General features: G+C 44.0%; 1 protein-coding gene across 13 annotated transcripts in view; it reads right to left on the bottom strand.

The window, feature by feature from the left end:
- Positions 1 to 4,103: 4,103 nt before the first annotated feature.
- TRIM9 (tripartite motif containing 9) overlaps positions 4,104 to 25,295 on the bottom strand; it is a 94,787-nt gene continuing 73,595 nt past the window's right edge. For 2 of the 13 annotated variants that reach the window (XM_056547378.1, XM_056547383.1), the window contains exons 7-13: positions 23,602 to 23,670; positions 23,017 to 23,155; positions 18,049 to 18,159; positions 9,999 to 10,022; positions 6,301 to 6,604; positions 6,050 to 6,212; positions 4,104 to 4,660 (exon numbers count right to left, since the gene is read on the bottom strand). In XM_056547378.1, the coding sequence (XP_056403353.1) occupies positions 4,595 to 4,660; positions 6,050 to 6,212; positions 6,301 to 6,604; positions 9,999 to 10,022; positions 18,049 to 18,159; positions 23,017 to 23,155; positions 23,602 to 23,670 (876 nt within the window). In that variant the 3' untranslated portion in view covers positions 4,104 to 4,594. The remainder of the gene's footprint in view (positions 4,661 to 6,049; positions 6,213 to 6,300; positions 6,605 to 9,998; positions 10,023 to 18,048; positions 18,160 to 23,016; positions 23,156 to 23,601; positions 23,671 to 25,295) is intronic. The other 11 variants (XM_056547384.1, XM_056547386.1, XM_056547389.1 and 8 more) reach the window with 9 other exon arrangements.

Genomic DNA, 25,295 nt, shown 5'->3' with positions numbered 1-25,295 from the left:
GATGTGTAGGGACACACCCTCATTGCCAACAGCTCTCCCTACCAATGTCATTCACATGCACACTCTGTTTGGCCGAGCGTGCATGTGTTCAGATTGCTCACCATTCAGAACAAATGCCCATTCGACCAAGCTGAGCGTGCATCTGTACAGGGGGATTGGGTAGGGATGGCTGTCGGCAAGTAGGGACACACCCTCATTGCCAACAGCTATCCCTACCAATCCCATACACATGCACATTCTGCTCGGCTGTGCGTGCATGTGTCTTGAAGTCTCACCAATTAGAACACATGCCCACTCTGCAAAGCTGAGCATGCGTACAGGGGATTGGTAGGGATAGCTGTCAACATGTAGGGACACACCCTCATTGCCAACAGTTATCCCTATCAATCCCATACACACTCTGATTGACCCAATATACAATTCAGAATACATGCCCACTCGGCCAACGTGAGCATGCATGTTTACAGGGGATTCGGTATGGATGGCTGTCGACGTGTAGGGACACACCCTCATTGCCAACAGCTATCCCTACCAATGTCATACACATGCACACTCTGCTTGGCCGAGCGTGCATGTATTAAGAATGCTCACCATTCAGAGCACATGCCCACTCGACCAAGCTGAGCGTGCATGTGTATGGGGAATTGGTAGGGAGATAGCTGTCAAAATGTAGGGACACACCCTCATTTCCAACAGTTATCCCTATCAATCCACTACACATGCACACTCTGCTCGGCTGTGCCTGCACGTGTCCTGAAGTCTCGCCATTTAGAACATATGCCCACTCGGCAAAGCTGAGCGTCCATCTGTACAGGGGATTGGTAAGGATAGCTGTCAACATGTAGGGACACCCTCATTGCCAACAGTTATCCCTATCAATCCCATACACATGCACACTCTGCTTGGCTAAGCGTACATGCGTATTGAATGCACAATATGGGGAACACATGCCCACTCGACAAAGCTGAGCATGCTGGGAGTTGTAGTTTTGCAAAAGCTGGTAGCACCCTGGTTGGGAAACACTGGTCTAATATTATCCTTTGCAGGCCATGTAAATTGTAATAGGGAATGATATGCAATAGGGAATGATATGCTTTGGGTGGACTTGCCCTTTAAATCCTGATTGTATCCTGTGCAATTGCAAAGAATGGACAAAATAAGTCACATTCAGCAAAGATACTGTATATCTCCTTCTAAGACATCCTAACAAGGTATCTGAAGGATATATGGCAACTATAGACATACAATGGTCAACTTAGAACAGTGTTTCCCAACCAGGGTGCCTCCCGCTGTTGCAAAACTACAACTCCCAGCATGGCCGGACAGCCAAAGGCTGTCCGGCCATGCTGGGAGTTGTAGTTTTGAAACAGCTGGAGGCACCCTGGTTGAGAAACACTGACTTAGAATGCACCAATCGAAGTACTTTCCACCTCCCCATACATCCTTGGTCTATAATATCTAATAGGGACAATCTCTATATACAAGTGCACTCACTGAATTACTTCGGAGCACTCCTTTAATCATTAGAAAATCCTATAGAAATCTGTAAGACACTGAAATCCCTAATTTTCTTTTACGAGCACCATAAAGACGACAGTATCGGGGATGTCACCTTACATTCCTCATAGGAGCGAGTTGTTAGGAAATATATATACTTAGAAGCCAGTGTTACCGTTTCATCCCAATTTCGGACAAATCCAAGATAAAGTCCTCCTTACCAAGATGGCGTTCCGATCTAGGGCGTATAACTAGTGCCCATGGAGTTGTCCCATCTTTTGGCTCAAAACTGGGACTGAAGTAACAATAAGTTTTCGTTTACAGCTTTAGGGTCCTCGGAAGGGGGGGGGGGGGTAGCAGCAGCGGAATAAAACAACAGTAATAGCAACAATGTATATACACGGCAATGGGAAGTCTGAGGAATCAAATAAATAGCAATGACCCAGCCCAGATCCGGGGGAGGAACCATTCAGTCTGAGGATCTCATCGTCCCTGGGCACCACCAGGACTTGACATAAGATGGTGGTGAATACCCTGTACAGAGCTGGATACTAAATAATAGTTGTGAAGTGAACATCTTGGGATGGCATGGACACGGTGAGGAAGAACGGCTTGTAAAAAGATGGACATTATGAAGATGTATGGCCAAAAATAGTCTAGAGAGTGGCATGGACTCATCACCCTGGATGTAGATTGGCACATCATAACGAAGATGTGGTACCAACATCCAGGCCAAAGTTGGACACCATGGAGAGTTGAACGTTGGACATCTTGGAAAGATATGGTGCCAATAGGTCCATGTTGACTTGGGAACCAGAGCGTGACAAAGGTGTATGGCAAAAAATATTGTCTAGAGAGTGGCATGGACTCATCACCCTGGATGTAGATTGGCACTATAAAGAATTGGGCATCATAAGGAAGATGTGGTGCCAACATCCAGGCAAGAGTTGGACACTATGGAGAGTTGAACGTTGACTCGAGAACCAGAGCAACATGGAGATGTGTAGCCTCAAACCTCAGGACAGAAATGGCCAACATGGAAAAAAATAAACGATACAAACATGGGACTTAGTGAACAGGTAATGTCTGGACTTTATGGACATGTTTCAGCAGAAAATCCTGTACAAAGCTGGACACCATGGAGAGATAAACGTTGGACATCTTGGAGAGATATGGCAGCAATAGCTCCATGTTGACTTGAAAACCAGAACATCACTGAGATGTATGGCAAAAAAAACAGTCTAGAGAGTGGCATGGACTCATCACCCTGGATGTAGATTGGCACGATGAAGAATTGGGAATCATAAGGAAGATGTGGTGCCAACATCCAGGCCAGAGTTGACCGCCAGAGTTGAATGTTGGACATCTTGGAGAGATATGGTGCCGATAGCTTCATGTTGACTTGAGAACCAGAGCATCATGGAGATGTGTAGCCTTAAACGATACAAACATGGGACATGGTGAACAGGTAATGTCTGGACTTTATGGAAAGGTATCAGCAGAATACCCCGTACAGAGTTGGATATCTTGGAAAGATATGGTGCCGATAGCTCAATGTTGATTTGAGAACCAGAGCATCACAAAGATGTACGGCAAAAAATATAGTCTAGAGAGTGGCATGGACTCATCACCCTGGATGTAGATTGGCACTATGAAGAATGGGGCATCATAAAGAAGATGTGGTGCCAACATCCAGGCCAGAATTGGACACCATGGAGAGTTGAACGTTGACTTGAGAACCAGAGCATCACGGAGATGTGTAGCCTCAAACTTCAGGACAGAAATGGCCAACATGGAAAAAAAAAACGATACAAACATGGGACTTAGTGAACAGGTAATGTCTGGACTTCATGGACAGAGTGGCATGGACTCCTCACCCTGGATGTAGATTGGCACTATGAAGAATTGGGTATCATAAGGAAGATGTGGTGCCAACATCTAGACCAGAGTTGAACGCCAATCAGAGTTGAATGTTGGACATCTTGAAGACATATGGTGCCGATAGCTTCATGTTTACTTGAGAACCAGGGCGTCACAGAGATCTGTAGCCTCAAACTTCAGGACAGAAATTGAAAACATGGAGAAGAACGATACAAACATGGGACTTTGTGAATGTCTGGACTTCATGGACTGGTTTCAGCAGAATATCCTGTACAGAGTTGGACACCATGGAGAGATGAAAGTTGGACATCTTTGAGAGCTATGGCGGCAATAGCTTCATGTTGACTTGAGAACCAGAGCGTCACAGAGATGTGTAGCCTCAAACTTCAGGACAGAAATTGACAACATGGAGAAGAATGATACAAACATGGGACGTGGTGAACAAGTAATGTCTGGACTTAATGGACAAGCATCAGCAAAATATCCTGTACAACGTTGGACACCATGGTAGAGATGAAAGTTAGACGTCTCGGAGAGATATAGCGTCAACACTGAAAATACCAGGTATGTGGTCTCAACCTCCAGGACAGAGATGGATGCCAAACGGTAAAAACATCTGACATCATGGAACAGTGTTTACCCAACCAGGGTGCCTCCAGCTGTTGCAAAACTACAACTCCCAGCATGCCCGGACAGCCTTTGGCTGTCCGGGCATGCTAGGAGTTGTAGTTTTGCAACAGCTGGAGGCACCCTGGTTGGGAAACACAGTCATGGACAGAGAAGGTCTGGACTTCATGGATATATTTCAGGAGAATACCCTGTACAGAGATGGGCACCATGGAGAGCTGAACGTTAGAAATAGATATCGCGCCAACACTGGATACAGCTGGCACCAAGTAGACTTCATGGAGATATGTAGCTTCAACCTTCAGGACAGAGGTGGACGCCATAGAGAAGAATGATACCAACATGGATCTAGGGAATAGGTAATGGATTGTTTGGGTGGACACAATGGAGAAGCACTGGTCATTGGGAGAAGGTCCTGTGTGAACACCCTGTACAGAGACGTTAGCGCCCCCTATATCCCATCCTTCCTATGTATTTACACTGTCTTGCACATAAACATTCTTCGTTCTCATAAGAATCATTTGCTCTTTGGAGTCCAATGTGATGGCGGTCAGGGACTTTGAGAGCGGTTTCAGTCCTTATGGCACTTCTAAGATGCTATGGATGCCCTGGATGAGTAGAATCTGGGGATTGGCATACCGGTGTGAAGCGTTACCTACAAATAACAATGTGAAATAGTATTAGTATCACAAAGAACAGGAAAGAGAAGAAGAACAGCAAACGAAATATTCATTTGTTTTATTTTTTGGGGGATTCTCTAGTGAAAGTTTACACGTCTTGGTATCTGACATATGACTTGGAATGAGGACTTAAAAAGGAGATCTGCAGTGTTATCCCCTATCCGCAGGGGGTCCGAATGCTGGGACCACCACGATCTCCCGAATGGGGACCCGGATCTGCCGTGTAAGAGGTGTGTCGGCGGCAGCAGCATGACCCGCGGACGAAACCCCCCTCCATGTATCTCTATGGGAGAGGCGAAAATGAGGCGTTTGTGCATCCCCACATCTCCCATAGACCTGTTAGGGGAGGGAGGGGGGGGGGGGGGGGGGGGAATGGGGGACATGTGCATTAGCCGCAGTAAATGCCGGGTCTCTGTACGGGAGATCGCAGGGGGTGCCAGTGGTCGGACTCCCACGATCAGACATTTGTCCCCTATCCTGCGCATAAGCTTGGAACTTCCGCTTTTGTGACGTCATGCCACACCCCTCCATTAATGTCTATGCGAGGGGGCATGACAGCTAGTACGTAGCCGCCACGTCTCCTCCCATAGACATGAATGGAGGGGGAGTGACGGCTGTAGTTGCCAGTCATCCGGCACGGAACGGATTGAGCTCCATTCATGGATGGATGACTGGGGGGCTACGTCGGAGATTGGGGGGTTCCCAGCGACGAGACCCCCACAATCAGTCATCTGATCCCCTATCCTTTATATAGGAGATTAAATGTATAATCCACCGAAAAACATCTTAAGGGGTGCTCCGGTGAAAAACTTTTTTTTTTTTTTTAAATCAACTGGTGCCAGAAAGTTAAACAGATTTGTAAATTACTTCTATTAAAAAATCTTAATCCTTTTAGTACTTATCAGCTGCTGAATACTACAGTGGAAATTCTTTTCTGTTTGAAACACAGAGCTCTCTGCTGACATCATGAGCACAGTGCTCTCTGCTGACATCTCTGTCCATTTTAGGAACTGTCCAGAGTAAAAGGAAATCCCCATAGCAAACATATGCTGTTCTGGACAGTTCCTAAAATGGACAGAGATGTCAGCAGAGAGCACTGTGCTAATGATGTCAGCAGAGAGCTCTGTGTTTCAAACGGAAAAGAATTTCCTCTGTAGTATTCAGCAGCTAAAAAGTACAGGAAGGATTAAGATTTTTTTAATAGAAGTAATTTACAAATCTGTTTAACTTTCTGGCACCAGTTGATTTATAAAAAAAAAAAAAAAAAAAAAAAAAAAAAAAGGTTTTCACCGGAGTACCACTTTAAGGAACATCACATAAAACCGATACTTCCATAAGTCTACATGTAAACAAAGTATCAGTACCTGCACATTTCTATTGAGACTGACAGCAGGAAACAACAACCCCTCCATGTTTTCGAAGGCCACGGGCCCCTGCTGCTCCTCATTGATGGAGAAGGTCAATGTCCTCCTAGTGAAGTCTAAGAGGACACCCACCGTGGCACCCTTGGTGATGCCTCCTTCAGTCCTATGAGAGATGGCAGAGGACATCATATTAGTTATCATGGCCGTGAAGGCGTCAAACATACAACCCGATGAGTACAGTAGTTGGGTACCTGTTCGTGTGGGAGTTGTTGTGCATGAACCAGCTGCGGTTGTTGTCCACGTACATGGCCCAGGCTTTGTCATCTTTTCCGAGCATGACGTCCTTCATCACCTCCACCCGGGCCACGCCGAAGGCAGGATCCGGGTGATTGTCGTACCGATCAATGGTCAGCTCCCAGTAGTGAACTCCCTTAGAGAAGCCGGTCTTCCCCAGCACTACCCTGTCGTCGTAGCTGTTACACGTGACAGTCAGGTTGTCGTTGGAGAAGATGATGTCTGAATGTGCTGAACCGGGGTCGAAGGCGAACCAGGCCACTGGAGTCACAAGAGAGACAAGACGGTAATGGAGGAGTGTACCGACCCATTGTATGACCCTCACACTTTATATAATACTTCAGTTTAAAGGAGAACTCCAACCAAAATTAAAAGGAATGTGTCACCATTTTATTTTTTTTAATAAATAAAATTATTCTAGCAAGATAACGCATTTCATTTCTGTATTAAGTTTTAGGACAATGTACTTTTAATGTTATTGATTAATAAAGTGTGTTCTGGGGGCTGACGTTACTGTAGCCTCTTTGAGGTGTGTCACTTCACAACACCTATACATTTGCTTTATGGCAGGCACAGGACATAAGAAAGTTAAGACAGAGGCCGACATTTATCAATGAGTTTACACCTTTTTTTCTCCGTACAAAAGGCGATATTTTGGCGCACTGTGTGTTATTTTGCGCCTTTTGGTGGTAGAATATTTTAGTCATTCCAGATGTTTTGGAGTAGCAGTACACGCTTTCAATTCAGCGTATGCCGGGGACTGAAATTTAGGAACTGCGCCTTTTTGTAAAAAGGCGCAAAGCCACTGAAAAGTCTCTAAAACTACACCATCCCAGACCTGGCGTAGCTTTTTGGTGTATGTGAAGAGAGAAATTTCAGAAAATGTGACCTGCACAAAATGCATCAAATGCTCTGTGAACATTTAATACATTTGGTTCTCCTACACATTACAGCGCACAAAAAAAGGGTGTAAAAAAATGCTTCACTTACACCTACAATGATAAAAACAAGAGACGTCTAGTCTGTTCTTTACCACTCTTCAGACACCAACAAAATGGTGACAGTGGAATTGAAAAAAAAAATACAAAACCCCCTCTTCCCTCTCCTTTTGCACATAGACAGAGGAGGAAGGTAGACGGGCGAGGTCTAATTTGTAGCAGCCAGACAAGTTGCTTGCTTTCACCAGATTCCTCATGTTAGCTCCCTCTGTTGGTCAACAGTGGGAGAGATGACAAGTTATTATTTAATTTTTCATATTTTGTGACAAGTAAAACATTTTTTTTAATATTTCCAAAACTATTTTAAAAAAGGAGAAAAATTATTTAACCTTATTTAAAAAAATAACCACATTTGGTGACACATTCCCTTTAACTTATTCCCCTATCTACAGGATAGGGGCTTAGTAGCTGATCGTGGTGGGTCCGACCGATGGGACACCAGCAATCTTCGGAATGGGACCCCGGCTCTCAGTGAGGATCGTGTGTCGTCTACCGGTAGACGGCACCCACTCCATTCATTTCTATGGGAACGCCAATGGCGCTCCCATAGAAATGAATGGAATGGGTGCAGTCTACCACATGCACTCCTCACTGAGAACTGGGGCCTTCTCATAAAATCGCATACCCAGCGGTCTGGCCCCACAGATTCAGATACTTATCCCCTATCCTGTGGATAGGCGATAAGTTAATTTTGGCTGGAGTTGTCCTTTTTTAAGGAGCCAATAATACATCAGTTACTGTATGCAATGTGGACAAATGGGAATTATCGAGATGCCCCATTGTCCTAAATGAAGAGTTGACTCCACAGGCACGTCCCATTCATTTGCAATGAAGATGCAGAGTGAGGATAAGTTGCTGTAAGTTTCGATGCATCTGTACCAGAGTGCGAAACATTTGGGGTCAATTCTGCTAAAAACATCACAGATTTTGGTGTGTGTGTTCTGCAGCTACTGCCTGGGGACAATACTTCACCCACATGCGGTGGCCAATGGCTGCACAGTTTTTCTGGTAATACATAAGCTTTACTGGTAGAACTGTGCAGACGTAGCGCACTGTACGTGGACATAGTTTCCTCCGCACTCTGTAAGACCCCTATCCTAAAAGAAGAGGGGTTTATCACATCACTAGACGAAATAGTTTTTGATGATGGTGACTCCACATGGGCAACCAGAAATGTCAGCACCAATGTTCCCTTTAAGCTACACAGACGGTTACCCGCTCACTCTAATCTTCAGTCCACTCAGCAAGGGGGGGGGGGGGGTTGGGGGGGGGTTGCTAACACTGGGCGTTCGGGGAGTAATAGCACCCAATTTATAGCTCAGTAGAGCCGTCAGCCCCATAGGCTGCTGGCCAGAGAGAAAAGCCACTTCATTCACCATGGGAACCAGGACTAGAGGGATAAACAAAATGTCTGTTGGTGCACAGGGGCGTTATTACTATATGGAGGCACAGGTACATTATTACTATATGAGGGCACAGGGGCCATTATTACTATGTGGGGCACAGGGGCAATTATTACTATATGAGGGCACAGGGGCCATTATTACTATATGGGGACACAGGGGCCATTATTACTATATGGGGGCACAGGGGACATTACTGTAGGGGGGCACAGGGACAATATGGGCACAGGGGGCATTATTACTATATGGGGGCAACGGGACATTATTACTATATGAGGGCACAGGGGCCATTATTACTGTATGGGGGCACAGGGGGTATTTATCACTATATGGGGCACAGAGTAACATTATTAATATATGGGAACAGGGGGCATTATTCCTATATGGGAGCAGAGGGAAACATTATTACGATATGGGGGCACAGGGGAATATTAAAGTGATCTGATTGGTTGCTATGGGCAACTGGTCAACTTTTTCTCAGCACAGGTCCTAATTAATCTCCCCCAATATTACTATATATGGAACAGTGGACATTATTACTATATAGGGGGCATGATTACTATATGGGGACACAGGAAGCATTATTATTATATGGGGGCACAAGGGACATTATAACTTTATGGGGCACAGGAGGCATTATTACTTTATGGGGGCACAGGAGGCATTATTACTTTATGGGGGACTGGGAATATTGTGGGGCACAGGGGACATTATTATCATATGGGGGCGTTATTACTGGGATATATGGGACGCAGGAAGCATTATTACTATATGGAGGCACAGGAAGCATTATTACTATATTGGGGCACAGGAAGCATTATTACTATATGGGGAACTATGAAACATAATTATGTGGGGCACAGGAGGGCATTATTTTTTTATGGGGGCACAGGGGATGTTTTTACTAAATGGGGCACAGGGGGCATTATTACTATTATGGGGGCTCTGGGAAACATTACTACTACATGGGCATAGGAGGCTTTATTACTATATAAGGACACTGGTGAACAATATTACTATGTGGGGCACAGGTGGGGTATTACTATTCTATATTAGCGTTTTGACTGATGTACTGATGTTTTTTATGGTTTTTAGTTCGTCCACCTTGGCTGGATAATAGCCCAGCTCTCTACCCAGTCCACTCAGCAGCTGCCGAAGCTTAGAGGGAACAATAGTCAGCACAAGTAACCAGCACAGGTCCGCATGCAAGCCATGCACCATCCAGGACTGACATGCACAAGCTTCAGATCATACCTGCCACCAGCTTTTTTATGTCTACTGTGGGATGTCCAATGAGGAGCATGCAGGGTAGAAAGAGGAGGTTAGTAGGTTACTGCACCGCAACTCATGAAGAACTAGTAACACCACGTTTCTGTTCCACCTTTGCTCGTATTGTCTCTATTACAGGAATCTACAGACTTGAGGATTGGGTCCCCAGTGATAACTGTTTAGGTTGGCCTTATGCTTGTAGCCCATTGAGCCAAAATTGTAGCAGCTCAGACCAGAAGCTTTAATACAAAAGTAGGGACACGGCACCCATATGGCAAGTGATCAGGTGAAGACTGAAACACTAAGGGTTAAAACATGATACAAGGTTATATCCTGCAAATTTGACCTATAAACTATAAAATACAATAACACTTTATCATTAGGCCATTGTGTGTCACTGCAAATAGGGCAACGTGTCTGGCACTATACATGTGGACACTGTACATGGGGGCACTGTGTCTGGCACTATACATGGGGGCACTGTGTCTGGCACTATACATGGGGGCACTGTGTCTGGCACTATACATGGGGGCACTGTCTGGCACTATACATGGGGGCACTGTGTCTGGCACTATACATGGAGGCACTGTGTCTGGCACTATACATGGAGGCACTGTGTCTGGCACTATACATGGGGGCACTGTGTCTGGCACTATACATGGGGGCACTGTGTCTGGCACTATACATGGAGGCACTGTGTCTGGCATTATACATGGAGGCACTGTGTCTGGCATTATACATGGAGGCACTGTGTCTGGCATTATACATGGGGGCACTGTATTTGGCACTATACATGGGGGCACTGTGTCTGGCACTATACATGGAGGCACTGTGTCTGGCACTATACATGGGGGCACTGTGTCTGGCACTATACATGGGGGCACTGTGTCTGGCACTATACATGGGGGCACTGTGTCTGGCATTATACATGGAGGCACTGTGTCTGGCATTATACATGGAGGCACTGTGTCTGGCATTATACATGGAGGCACTGTGTCTGGCATTATACATGGAGGCACTGTGTCTGGCATTATACATGGAGGCACTGTGTCTGGCATTATACATGGAGGCACTGTATTTGGCACTATACATGGAGGCACTGTGTCTGGCACTATACATGGGGGCACTGTGTCTGGCACTATACATGGGGGCACTGTGTCTGGCACTATACATGGAGGCAATGTGTCTGGCACTATACATGGGGGCACTGTATTTGGCACTATACATGGAGGCACTGTGTCTGGCACTATACATGGAGGCACTGTGTCTGGCATTATACATGGAGGCACTGTGTCTGGCACTATACATGGAGGCACTGTGTCTGGCACTATACATGGAGGCACTGTGTCTGGCACTATACATGGAGGCACTGTGTCTGGCACTATACATGGAGGCACTGTGTCTGGCACTATACATGGAGGCACTGTGTCTGGCACTATACATGGAGGCACTGTGTCTGGCATTATACATGGAGGCACTGTGTCTGGCACTATACATGGGGGCACTGTGTCTGGCACTATACATGGGGGCACTGTATTTGGCACTATACATGGAGGCACTGTGTCTGGCACTATACATGGAGGCACTGTGTCTGCCACTATACATGGGGGCACTATGACACTGCTCACGGGGCACTGTGTCTGGCACTATACATGGAGGCACTGTGTCTGGCATTATACATGGGGGCACTGTGTCTGGCATTATACATGGGGGCACTGTGTCTGGCATTATACATGGGGGCACTGTGTCTGGCATTATACATGGGGGCACTGTGTCTGGCATTATACATGGAGGCACTGTGTCTTGCATTATACATGGGGGCACTGTGTCTTGCACTATACATGGGGGCACTGTGTCTGGCATTATACATGGAGGCACTGTATTTGGCACTATACATGGGGGCACTGTATTTGGCACTATACATGGGGGCACTGTGTCTGGCACTATACAAGGAGGCACTGTGTCTGGCATTATACATGGGGGCACTGTGTCTGGCACTATACATGGGGGCACTGTGTCTGGCACTATACATGGGGGCACTGTATTTGGCACTATACATGGGGGCACTGTGTCTGGCACTATACATGGGGGCACTGTGTCTGGCATTATACATGGGGGCACTGTGTCTGGCACTGCTCACGGGGCACTGTATCTACATGGAGATTGTTAATATATATGATATAATATTTGAGGGTGAGACTTCTATTACACATCTAAAGCTTCTCTCTCACTGATCATTAGAATCCACACGGAGAGACGCGACTCGCTGGGTGGCCGAGACGATCGTATGATGCGCGGCGAGTTTCGTGCACAAACCCCATTAATTACAAATGGACCCGTGCGCCCAGTGACGTACGGTTGCCATGGCAACTATATGGCCCAGCGTGGACCTGTGTCTCTTCACACCCAATCTAGGGAATCATAATCGTGTCTAGAATCTCCTGTCAGTAATAATAATGTCTGAAAACATTCAGGGTTCAGACCTGCAATACCACATTCATCCTGCGGACAGGATTGGCGCTGTTTTCGGCCATGTTTTCCTTATTCTCCAAGGGAATATAATGTATTTTAAATGGGTGCTGCAGATTTTATGATCTTCCAGGACGGGATAAATAGAAATTCTCTTCTTACCACCAGCAGCTTCGTGTTATCCTGATTATAGAAAATTCCCTAGATAGAATTTACCAACACGAGTCTAATGGGACCGTATCACAGGGCCGGGATCCGCCATCAATGTCAGCTCAGATACTCCACAAAAGACGAGACGGGTAAAGGAAATCATAGATCAAAAGATGTTTCTGCCGCTGTAAAGACTGTGTGCGCCTCATAGGTGATTACACGCAGCTAATCTGACGGTGACAACCGCAACCGAGGCCGCGTCTCTACGAAATTTGGAACAATCAATCATTTCTGCATCTAAGCTATGAAAACAAAAATCCTTGAATTGCAAAACTACAACTCCCAGCATGCCCGGACAGCCGTTGGCTGTCCGGCAATGCTGTGAGTTATGGTTTTGCAACAGCTGGAGATACACAGTTTGGGGACCACTGCTCTATGGTTAATGGAGGGGCAGAGACCCCTCTACCTCTATGACGTCCGTATGTTGCAATAGTGGTGTCCTTTAAAAAAAATGTTTAAATCAACTGGTGCCAGAAAGTTAAACAGATTTGTAAACATTTTTATCCTTCCATTACTTATTAGCAGCTGTATGCTACAGAGGAAATTCTTTTCTTTTTGAATTTCTTTTTTGTCTTGAATTTCTTTTTTGTTTCGTCCACAGTGCTCTCTGCTGACACCTGATGCCCGTATCAGGAATTGTCCAGACCAGGAGAAAATCCCCATAGCAAACCTATGCTGCTCTGGACAGTTCCTGACACGGACAGAGGTGTCAGCAGAGAGCACTGTGGACAAGACAAAAAAGAAATTCAAAAAGCAAATCATTTCTCCTGTAGCATACAGCTGCTAATAAGTACTGGAAGGATAAAGATTTTTTAATAGAAGTAATTTACAAATCTGTTTAACTTTCTGGCACCAGTTCATTTAAAAAAAAATAATAATAATTTCCACCAGAGTATCCCTTTAATGGAGGGGCAGAGACCCCTCTACCTCTATGATGTCCGTATGTTGCAATAGTGGTGTCCTTTAACGCTTAGACAACACAGGGTGTACATGTACGCCCTGCGTGCACTAAGGGATTTTGAGGAGAGCTCAGGAGCCATTGCATAGTACTAAATTGTACTAGTATAAATAGTCCACTAGGAGAACTTAAAGGGGTACTGTTGCTCTGGTGGAAAACATTATTATTATTATTATTTTTTTTTTTTAGATCATCTGGTGCCAGAAAGTAAAACAGATTTGTAAATTACTTCTATTTAAAAATCTTAATCCTTCCAGTACTTATCAGCTGCTGTATGCTCCACAGGAAGTTGTGTAGTTCTTTCCAGTCTGACACCTCTGTCCATGTCAGGAACTGTCCAGAGCAGGACAGGTTTGCTATGGGGATTTGTCCTGCTCTGGTCAGTTCCTGAAATGGACAGAGGGGTCAGCAGAGAGCAATGTGGTCAAACTGGAAAGAACTACACAACTTCCTGTGGAGCATACAGCAGCTGATAAGTACTGAAAGGATTAAGATTTTCAAATAGAAGTAATTTACAAATCTGGTTTACTTTCACAGTACCCTATTAAAAAAATGTGACAAATAATTAAAAAGTTTTTTTTTTATATATATATATATAAATAAGCCCCTCCCATAATAAAATTTTTATACAAAATTGGAAAAATAATAATAATAATGATTCAGTATCACCATATGCGATATGTTTCCGAGCTATTAAAATATGTTTATGATCCCGTACAGTGACAAGCGTAAACATAAAAAAAAAAAAACGCAAAAGTCAGAATTGCAAATTTTTGGCTTATTTCATATACCAGAACATAAAAATACATTAAAAGCGATCAGAAAAAATAGTAGCAAAAAAAAAAAATACAGATCACGGCGCAAAAAGATGAGCCCTCAAACAGTCCCATATACGTAACTTTAAAAAAAGAAAAAATTTTGTCTTAAAATAATTTGCCAGATTCACCATAGATTCTGTTGTGATGAGGTCATGAAATGAGGTTCCGCATAAAACGCCCTCATATGGGTCTGTAAGTGGAAAATTGAGAGTTCTGGATTTTAAGAGGTGAGGAGGAAACAATGAAGACGCAAAAATGAAAAAATCTTTGTGTCCTTAAGGGGTTAACAAGCGATTAGTCTTGGTCTCTGCTATGTACATGGCGTTACCCTCTTCCCCTCTTGCACCCCCAGTTTTCCTTATCCTCCATTTTTCTCTATGGTAACGCAGCGATCACGAACTGCCCCTCACCACCAAGCTTGTCACCGGTATACCCATCCCCCTCCCCCTCAGTTACGAGGCCCCAAAACCACCGCCGCCATATCTGCTCTTCTAGTAATTGCGCCCTCGCTGTGATCCTACAAATGTCATACAGCTGTAATGGAGGCACATTTCTTTCCTTCTCCTGCGCCCACCGTGAGGCGGCTTCTGTTCTCCCCGACGCCGAGGGTTGAGGTATGAGTGATGAAGTATCTTGCGTGTTTCCGTGGAAACCGCTCTAGGCCTCGATTCCCACACACAGCCATTAGCCCCGGCAGCTATCTGCAGGAAAATAAAGACGTCTTCCAGTGACAAGGGTCTGCGCTGCCGCCAAAATGAAAAACGTATTTCTATTTTCTCCCTCACAGCGAGGCGGCTTTTCTGAAAACAACACAGGTGACGACTCGCGCCCTCATCTTCAATGCTGATCTCAAATAACCACGTACGAAAAACCAACAATACACGTTTGGCAGCAGTCCTAGGTAAAGCTGCACATAACACTGTCCCCTACACTGATAAATTCAACTCTGCTACATCTGTACAGGTACAAAAAAAACGAAAAGATAAAAAAAAAAGTGGAAAAAAAAAAAGTGGAAAAAAAAAAACTTCAAACTTGTTGTAATGTTTAAAAATTGTGCGCACTTTACCGAAATTATCGTCTTAGTCTGCGCTGGCTTCATCGTTTTTTCATGTTGTGCACTTTCAGGGTGGCGTGGTTAGCAGAATTTCCACAATTCTTTTTGCGCAAATGTACTCCGGTGACCGGCTGTTGTAGAAATGTGTATGAGATCTATATATATATATATATATATATATATATATATATATATATATGAAAAAATGCTTCAAAACAAAGACTAGCACAGTTTTTACTAGTGTTTCCCAACCAGGGTGCCTACAGCTGTTGTAAAACTACAACTCCCAGCACGCCCGGACAGCCAAAGGCTGTCCGGGCGTGCTGGGAGTTGTAGTTTTGCAACAGCTGGAGGAACCCTGGTTGGGAAACACTGGTTTATGTAGTGGGCCTTATTGATCAAAATGTCAAATGGAAAATCTGGTCTTGTTGCCCTTAGCAACTAAAGCTCAGGCCTAAATTTCTTTGGGAAAATAGGTTGCTATGGGCAACAAGGCCCAGTGTTCTGATGTTCGGTCCCTTTTGCATACAAAGGCTCGGCATTTTGTGGCGAATGTCAGCGCTATACTGCCGATACATACCTAACAGCTCACACACATTCCTATGCCAGTCTGTCACTGGAGTACAAAATTATTTTTGCGCATCGGGTAACCACACCCCCTGGAAGCGCACAACAAGAAAAATGATGAAGCCAGCGCAGACAACATCAAAATGCGCAAAAGTAAATACACACTGCGCATGCAGTTAATACATTCCCTCTCATGTTTTCTCCCTGAATTTGATTGGGCCCGTCACCTCGCTCCGAAACCATCCTGGGAATTTAGCCTCCTATTAAATTGGCGCTTGGGACAAGGATATTAGATCGTGAGCCTCACTGGAGACAGGGACTGATAGGAATCGTGACAATCTTCACACAGCGACATGGCAGACAGTAATAGCGGTGTGGAGCTTTCCAGCACGTGAGGCGTTAACGTAGCGTCTACTTCACAAAGCTCGCCTCATCTCCCTTATCCCTTCTCCTGCGCGGTGGATCCAGACAAATCGCCGGGTGACGTCTCACTGCGCACCGGTGACGTGCGGATATCAGCCAGGGATGAAACGTCTGAGAAGAGGAAATCATTCAGAATCGGTGTAGAAAATACTACGTAAAAGGGATAAAGGATATTCTAAGAGTAAAAGCCAATGCTGACTTCTTATGTTAAAAAAAAAAAAACGCCAATTTGAAATAAAACTTGTGTTTTTTGTGCCATTTTTCCCCCTCCAATAGATCTCTATGAGTAAAAAAAAAAAAAAAGCCAAGATATCATTGAAAAATTACCTAAAGTCCATTTTGGGAAAACAAGCCCTGAACCTACAAACGCAACAAAAAAAAAACGAAAAAGAAAAAAAAAATGCTGCGTTGGTCTGGCATTTCTAGCTGCAGCATTTTTAGCCCCACAATAATGTCATACAGCAAATATGGAGGCCTATTTTAATAATACATATAACTGTAAAACACTTTCGCGTCTAATATGTTCCAAAGGCAAAACTGCCGATCTAAAAAGGGCAAATACATCTCTATGGTGCTGTTCCTTCGGGTCATCAGATCCATGGTCAGCCTGGGACTGGTGGCCCTAATATTAACGAATGCGGACATATTACCCTTATGTCAGACAGGCCTTTTTATGACAATCACAGAACGCCACACGATGGAATGAATCCCAAAAAAACATTTGTGTCGGACCCGGGTGAAATGCAGATTTTCGCACCAGAGACGAATTATCCACATGATAACAATTAGTCCGCTTGTTAATCTTGCGGCTCTCATCACCTCAGATACTTGTGAGACTCAATTATCGCCTGTCAATCCTGCCGGGATCGCCAACGTCAAGTGTAATGTCTGTAACCGCTGTGAGGTGATGGCAGATGAGGGAATACGGGAAGGATATAGCAGGAAGACGTGCAATAAAGTGTATGATGTACTGGGCCGTAATACCATATAATATTGTATGGTATCCGTTTATAAAACACTTCTTTTTATTATATGTAAAGTGTGAACCAACTGGTTGTGACCAACTACGCTAGAAACACTGAGGTAAAGAAAAACAACAATATGGCCGCCTCTGTGAGACAGAGTGCAGAAGGGTAAGGCCTTGTTTACAAGAGCTGCCTCAGAGGCATTGTTTCCGGTAGCAACCAATCAACGTTCAGCTTTCATTTTCAACAGTGACTCTGATTGGTTGCTAAGCTCAGGCTGTGTTAAAATTGTGCAGTTAATTAGCATTACTACAATTACCGCATTTGACTTTTTGTGGTAAAAATTATGTGTTTTACCGCAAAAGCATAATATTAACCACAATTTCAGTCGTTTGTGGTAAAACTTGACAGAAAAAAAAAAAAAAAACATGCGTTAATTCTTTGTGGTACCGATAATTAGCCGCAACGTGTGAACACACCCTGAGACAATTCTGATCAATAGTATTTAGCGATTGGTGACACCGAATCCAGGAACAATGATTTTGGGGGGAAGGAGGAGGGGAGCCATTACCTGGAGACACACAAGTTTCCTGTTCTGAGTTTTGGAGGAATTCGAGAGGAGAGGGCATGGTGTTGATTTGCAAGCGAGAGGTGAGAGAGGCGGACATTCGAGGATAGGGACCTAGCACAAGCAAAGACATGCATAGAAATGTCAGCAATCCAAGCGTGCATTAGTAAACATACATATCAGACATAGGTGGTGGTGTCACCTGGGAGGCAGCCATTTTGTATTGGTAAATGCACATATATATATTTTTCTCCCCAGTCATCACGTGCAGTATCCCACAAAATGGCAGTCACAGGTGTTGGCAGATGGGATGATCACTGTAACCTGGAGACGGCCATTTTGGTAGATTGCTTAATATACATGAACATGGCCAGATATGGAGCCTTGAAGGATGTGCTTATTCCTTCAATCCTGTCTCTACCTGTCCTTCCAAATAGCACACAAAAATGGCCGCCTCTGCTGGTCGGTAGATGCTATGTCAACTTTAGCAAAGGGAAAATGCATCGTCGACTTTCATGCCTTAGGTAAATGAATGTCGGTGGGCCGTCAAAAATGACCTAGGTCGGTTCCTCGATGTCCAAATTAATAGAAAACAATAGAGTATAAAATTTTAAAAATCAAAAACATGGAATCATTCACCAAAAGAAACAAATAACAAAAGTCGTATGACCGCCGAAAGCTACGAACGATAACAACAGAACAAAAAAAAAAAACATGCAGCGGATATATAGGCCACGATGACGTTATTGATAACGTGAAATCAGACGAAAGTATTGAACTCTTTTTAAAATACAGTCTGGACACCACACAGACATAATAAGCTGCTAAATCGTACAATGATAACAATGTACATAAAAATATATATAAAATGCACAAAAAAGCGAGACATATAGCGGCTATCCAGGAGGAAAAAAAACAGCTGATTTCTTTAAAAAAACAGTGCCACTCTTGTTCTCAGGTGGTGTGTGGTATTGCAACTCATTTCCATTGAAAATATTGTAGCTAAGTTGTTATACCAGACACAACCTGAGGACAGGTGTGGTGCAGTTTTAGCAAGAAATTAGCTTTTTTTTCTATTCATGTATAAACCCCTTTAGTTGAACTGCAGAATCCTCCTCAGATTTCCACCCCCAAATTGCAGGATATTTTAGGAATGATACCTGCAGCTCCGTACAGGCTCCACTTCTTTGTCATCCCACAAAAGTCCTGGAATTTTGGGAGGTCTGCAACATGTAGGACAGTGGTCTCCAAAAGGTGGACCTCCAGCTATTGCAAAACTACAACTCTCAGCATGCTGGGAGTTGTAGTTTTGCAGGAGCTGGAGGTCCACCGTTTGGAGACTACTAAAGTCTCAACATGATGGCTGACAAGCAGTACAGTGACAGGATAAAGAACTACATCATTTAGACAATATTCGTTGCTATGGAAAACAGCCTTTGACACTGGGTTGCTAGGCTGAAAGTCCATAGCAACCAGACTGTCTCAGATGACTCAGGTCTGCATTGTTTAGCCAAAATTGCCATTAACTTGAGGTAAGGCAAGGAGGCTAAATGAGATACTAAAAATGGATTCTCTTGATCACATGATTCCATATAAGGCCGCATTCACACGGTGGAAATTCCATGCGGACTTCGGCTTGGAATGTCCGCGCGGAATTTCCGCTGCAGCAGAGTCCCATTGAATTCAACGGGATTCTGCTGCTCTGTGCACACGGCGGAATTTCCGTGACAGATGTTTTCAGCATGGAAATTCCTTTTTCCATGTCCTAGCAGAATCTGCCGGCGCCCAGCACTGTAAGGAATGTCCGCACTGAGATTTTCCGTGCGGACATTCCATCCTGTGAACGTGGCCTATGGGTCCGTTCACATGGACGGATTACCTGCGGAATTTTCGCTGCGTATTTGCTACTATTGACTTCAATGGGCCCGATGGAAAATCTGCAAATCTACATCTACTGCGGATTTTCTGCTGACCCAAATCTGCAGTGGATTTTCTGCAGCAAATACGCTGTGGAAAATCTGCAGGTAAACTGCCCGTGTGAAACGCCCCCCCCCCTTTAGGGTATGTTCACATGGGAGGATTTATTTGCGGGTTTCCCGCAGCATATTTGAAAGGGGGTGGGCTCTTCTCGGCTGTCCGCAGCAGATTTTCAGTGGCGGAATTTACAGAATATACGCAGCGGGAAACCCGCAAATAAATCCACCCGTGTGAACGCACCCTTAGGGTATCTTTACACCAAGGCACTACCGCAAGGAATTACCATTCCAAACTGTCAGCGCTATCCATATAAATAAGGATAAAGAAACTAAATTGAAGATCCTGCACCCCTGCATTTAAAATTTGTATGGGACCCCTCCTACCACAGTGTCTAATTATGGGATAGTGGATGATTCCATTGCAACCATCCCCCCCCCTACAGTGTCACCATTGCGCCCCCTACAGTTTCCCCCCTGTATGTGTGATTTTTTTTCTGTCTTTTGCTTTGGTTACATAAAATATGAGACGGAAACTTAGACAACAGAGACACCTGAAGTTACACAGAATAATGGAAATAAGAAACCGCCTATCAACATTGACAGATATTGGCGCAATCCGTAATTCTTGGTTGTATCGGCCATGTTGGCCATGTCCGTTTTCTTATGCTATTCCCTCCTCCGCTGCAACTGACTTGCATATAAGACTGAGGTGAATGACAGTATGAATAAGATGACTAGGAAAACATGGCTGCTTTCTTCCAGTAACAGCGCCACACCTGTCCATGGGTTGTATTGCAGCTCAGCTTTTTTTTATTTTTTTATTAAGTGAATGAAGCTGAGATGCAATACCACACATAACCTGTGGACAGGTGTGGTGCTGTTTTAAGAAGAAAAAACTGCCTTGTTCCTCTAATCCTGAACAAATCCATTCAAAATCTCTGCATGCTTTCATTGAACATTCACCCAGAGGCTTAAAGGGGTACTCCGGGAGAAAACTTTTTTTTTTTTTTAATCAACTGGTGCCAGAAAGTTAAACAGATTTGTAAATTACTTCTATTAAAACATCTTAATCCTTCCAGTACTTATTAGCTGCTGAATACTACAGAGGAAATGATTTTCCTTTTGGAACACAGTGCTCTCTGCTGACACCTCTGTCCATTTTAAGAACTGTCCACAGTAGGAGAAAATCCCCATAGAAAACATATGGGCCCAGATTTATCAAACTGTGTGAGGGAGAAAGTGGAGAGATTTTCCCACAGCAACCAAATACAGCTCAGCTTTCACTTTACCTCAGCTCCTTAGCTGAGCTGTGATTGGTTACTGTGGGAAAGTCACTCCACTTTTTCCCTCACACAGTTTGATAAATCTGGGCCATGGTGCTTTGGACAGTTCCTAAAATGGATCAGAGATGTCAGCAGAGAGCACTGTGGTCGTGATGTCAGCAGAGAGCTCTGTGTTCCAAAAAGAAATTAATTTCCTCTGTAATATTCAGCAGCTAATAAATACTGGAAGGATTAAGATTTTTTAATAGAAGTAATTTACAAATCTGTTAAACTTTCTGGCAGCAATTGATAAAAAAAAAAGTTTTCCACCAGTGTAGGAAGGGGTTATCCAGGAACCGAAAAACAGATAATTTCGTTAGAAGACCGCTCCCTGTCTGTCTCCAGGTTGGGTGTGGTCCTGCAGCTCAGTTCCATGAAAGTGAATGGAGCCAAGTTGTAATACCGCACTCAAAGTGGAGACAGACAGGGAGTGGTCTTTGAAAAAAAAATTGGTCTGTTTTTTGATTCCTGGATAACCCCTTTAAGGGTACGTTCACATGTGCATATTTTGCTGAAGATTTTCTGCAGCTCATTTGCTACCCATTGACTATAATGGGTAGTAAAAATCAGATGCGCAAAACCTGCAGCACAATCTGCACGTATGAACGTACCCTAAATCCTAAACTAGTACTTTACACAGCTGAGGATTTGCTACTGCTGTACCCAGTCTAGACTTTCCATACATCAGCAGCACAAGTGTCTCTTCTGCCCTGAAAGTTTGCTACAATGTATCAGTGCAGGTAAAACGTATCAGTCCGGGATTAGAAGAGTTACTTTCTTCCAAAAAAACTGTCCTCAGGTGGAGTGCGGTATTACAACTCGGTTCCATACACAGAATTGAGCTGCAATACCGCACACAACCTGAGGAAAAACAGCGGCGCTGTTTCTGGAAGACAGCAACTGTGGTTTAAAGGGGGTACTCCTGTGAAAACCTTTTTTTTTTTTTTTTTTTTTAAATCAACTGGTGCCAGAAAGTTAAACAAATTTGTAAATTACTTATATTAAAAAACCTTAATCCTTCCTGTACTTATTAGCTGCTGAATACTACAGTGGAAATTCTTTTTCATTTGAAACAGAGCTCTCTGCTGACATCATGAGCACAGTGCTCTCTGCTGACATCATGACCACAGTCCTCTCTGCTGACATCATGACCACAGTCCTCTCTGCTGACATCTCTGTTCATTTTAGGAACTGTCCAGAGTAAAAGGAAATCCCCATAGCAAACATATGCTGTTCTGGACAGCTCCTAGAATGGACAGAGATGTCAGCAGAGAGCACTGTGCTCGTGATGTCAGCAGAGAGCTCTATGTTTCAAAAAGAAAAGAATTTCCGCTGTAGTATTCAGCAGCTAATAAGTACAGGAAGGATTAAGATTTTTTAATAGAAGTAATTTACAAATCTGTTTAACTTTCTGGCACCAGTTGAGGAGTACCCCTTTAAAGCAGTGTTTTCTAACCAGGGTGCCTCCAGCTGTTGCAAAACTACAACTCCCAGCATGCCCGGACAGCCAAAGGCTGTCCGGGCATGCTGGGAGTTGTAGTTTTGCAACAGCTGGAGGCACCCTGGTGGGGAAACACCGGTTTAAAGGAACTCTCATCATCTGCATGTAATATTGTCTTGCCCACAGAGGGCGCTACAACGCTTTACCTGGCGAGCATTATGGAACTGGTTACCTTCGGAGGTCTGGAGCACCAGGGTCTTACTGTACATGCTGACCCCCGCTTTATTGAAGGCCTTCACCCGGGCGTTGTACGTACTGTTGAAGTGTAGCCCGTCCACCGTGCACATCGTCTCCTTCCCGACAAACACTTCCTGCAACGGCGAACAGAATGTGTTACATGACGATAATTTACAGGCGATAATTCGTTCCGGCACCGCTAATTAGCCGCAACGTGTGAACAGAGCCCAAGGCTATGTTCAAACAGTGTATTACGTTTGTATTTACAACGCAAACCGACAAAGCACAACAACGGAGGCAGCAGAAAATAATACTAAAAAATATAACAACCTTTATTAGACAAAAAGGTATAAAATCAGCATAAAAAAAGACAGCAAAAGGGCAAAATGTCAGCAACTGAAAGGTAAGCGTACTCGGGCACCAAGGTGGGGTAATAATCAGAAGTGGTACATGTATATAGGATACATATATGATCTCATGCTACACCCATCCAGCGCAATGACAAGGGGATAGATCTATTGTCCCCAAAGTATAAAGTGCACAACAAAACATGTAAAAGGCTGCGGTGACCAATACCCACATGATGTAAGACCACACCGAGGGACCACGAGAACGCCCGCCCCGACGTCCTGTTCGGAATAACTTCCTGCTTCCAGGGGTCATAAGCAAAATGAGCCTTGAATTTTTAACTATTCAAGTGTTTTTATTTTCTATTTTATTTTATTTATTTTTTTTACACATTTCACATTTCCGTGTAATATAAATCAGGTCTTCGCTTGTAATTAGAGATGAGCAAACTTACAGTAAATTCGATTCGTCACGAACTTCTCGGCTCAGCAGTTGATGACTTTATCCTGCATAAATTAGTTCAGCTTTCCGGTGCTCCGGTGGGCTGGAAAAGGTGGATACAGTGCTAGGAAAGAGTCTCCTAGGACTGTATCCACCTTTTCCAGCCCACCGGAGCACCTGAAAGCTGAACTAATTTATGCAGGGAAAGTCATCAACTGCTGAGCCGAGAAGTTCGTGACTAATCGAATTTACTATAACTTCGCTCATCTCTACTTGCAATATTGAGTATTTTTATGCATTTACACGCAGAAAACCTAAAATCTACTGTTCCATGATGGGAGTAGTAGTACCTGTACTAATTAACAGATCGCCCCTGGTGTCACTTCTGACACCTGTTGCATTCCTCCTGTATAATGTATAGATGCAGGGGGCCAGACGCTCTTCTATGGTCCCCTGCACTGCCTATTCATATTTCCCGCAGAGAGCTGGGATTGGCCAGATGGTTCCAGCCAATCACAGCTCTCTGCAGGAAATATGAATAGGTGTGTGTGTATATATATATATATATATATATATATATATATATATATATATATATATATATATATATATATATATACACGAGTGAAGGAGACCATAAAAGAGTGGCTGGCCGCATCTATACATTATACAGAAGGATCACAGCGAGTGTCAGGAGTAACACCCGCTGTGATCTGTCCTTAACGGCAGGTACTACTGCTCTCAACATGGAGCACACTCTGGTCCATGTTGGGAGAAGTAGTACCTGCAGTTAAGGACAGATCACAGCGGGTGTCACTCCTGATACCTGCTGCGATCATCCTTCATCCCTGGGATGAGGATCGGCTTTCTCTCTGCTCTGTACTCCAGCCGGCCACTCACCATTCATATTTCCCGCTGAGAGCTGTGATTGGCTGCAACCATCCGGCCAATCCCCACTCTGGGCGGAAAATATGAATGAGTGAAGTTCTATTCACTGGCCGGAGTACAGAGCAGAGATGTGAGTGCTGTATAGAGCCGCTCTGCATCTTTGCTATATTATGGACGATTGCATCAGGTGTCCGGAGTGACACCCGGGGCGATCTGTCTACTAGTACAGGAACTACTACTCCCATCATGGAACAGAGTGTTCCATGCTGGAAGTAGTAGTGCTACCTAAAAAATATAGGAGAAAAAAAAGTGAAAAACACACACTACATCTTTATTCTTGTCGGCTACATTTTTAGTGCCCTGCCCGCCCACATAAATTGACCCGTTTAAAAATGTATAAAAATGTTGCTATAAAAAATATAAATTCGTTAATTTAATTTTTTTCTATCACTACTTCATCCTTTTTTTAAATATTTTTATTTCTTTCTGTACCCAACAAATTTTGAAAAAAAAAAACGGCAAAGGGGCCAAAAATGCAATTTCCACTCAAAGGCAAAAAAAGGTCTGAAAAAACGCAAGAAAAAAACGCCAAACACA

Source organism: Hyla sarda, chromosome 11, assembly GCF_029499605.1.
Source record: "Hyla sarda isolate aHylSar1 chromosome 11, aHylSar1.hap1, whole genome shotgun sequence".
Classification (NCBI taxonomy): domain Eukaryota; kingdom Metazoa; phylum Chordata; class Amphibia; order Anura; family Hylidae; genus Hyla; species Hyla sarda.
The sequence above is the reverse complement of the archived record's forward strand: the minus strand, read 5'-3'. Positions and strand labels throughout refer to the sequence as shown.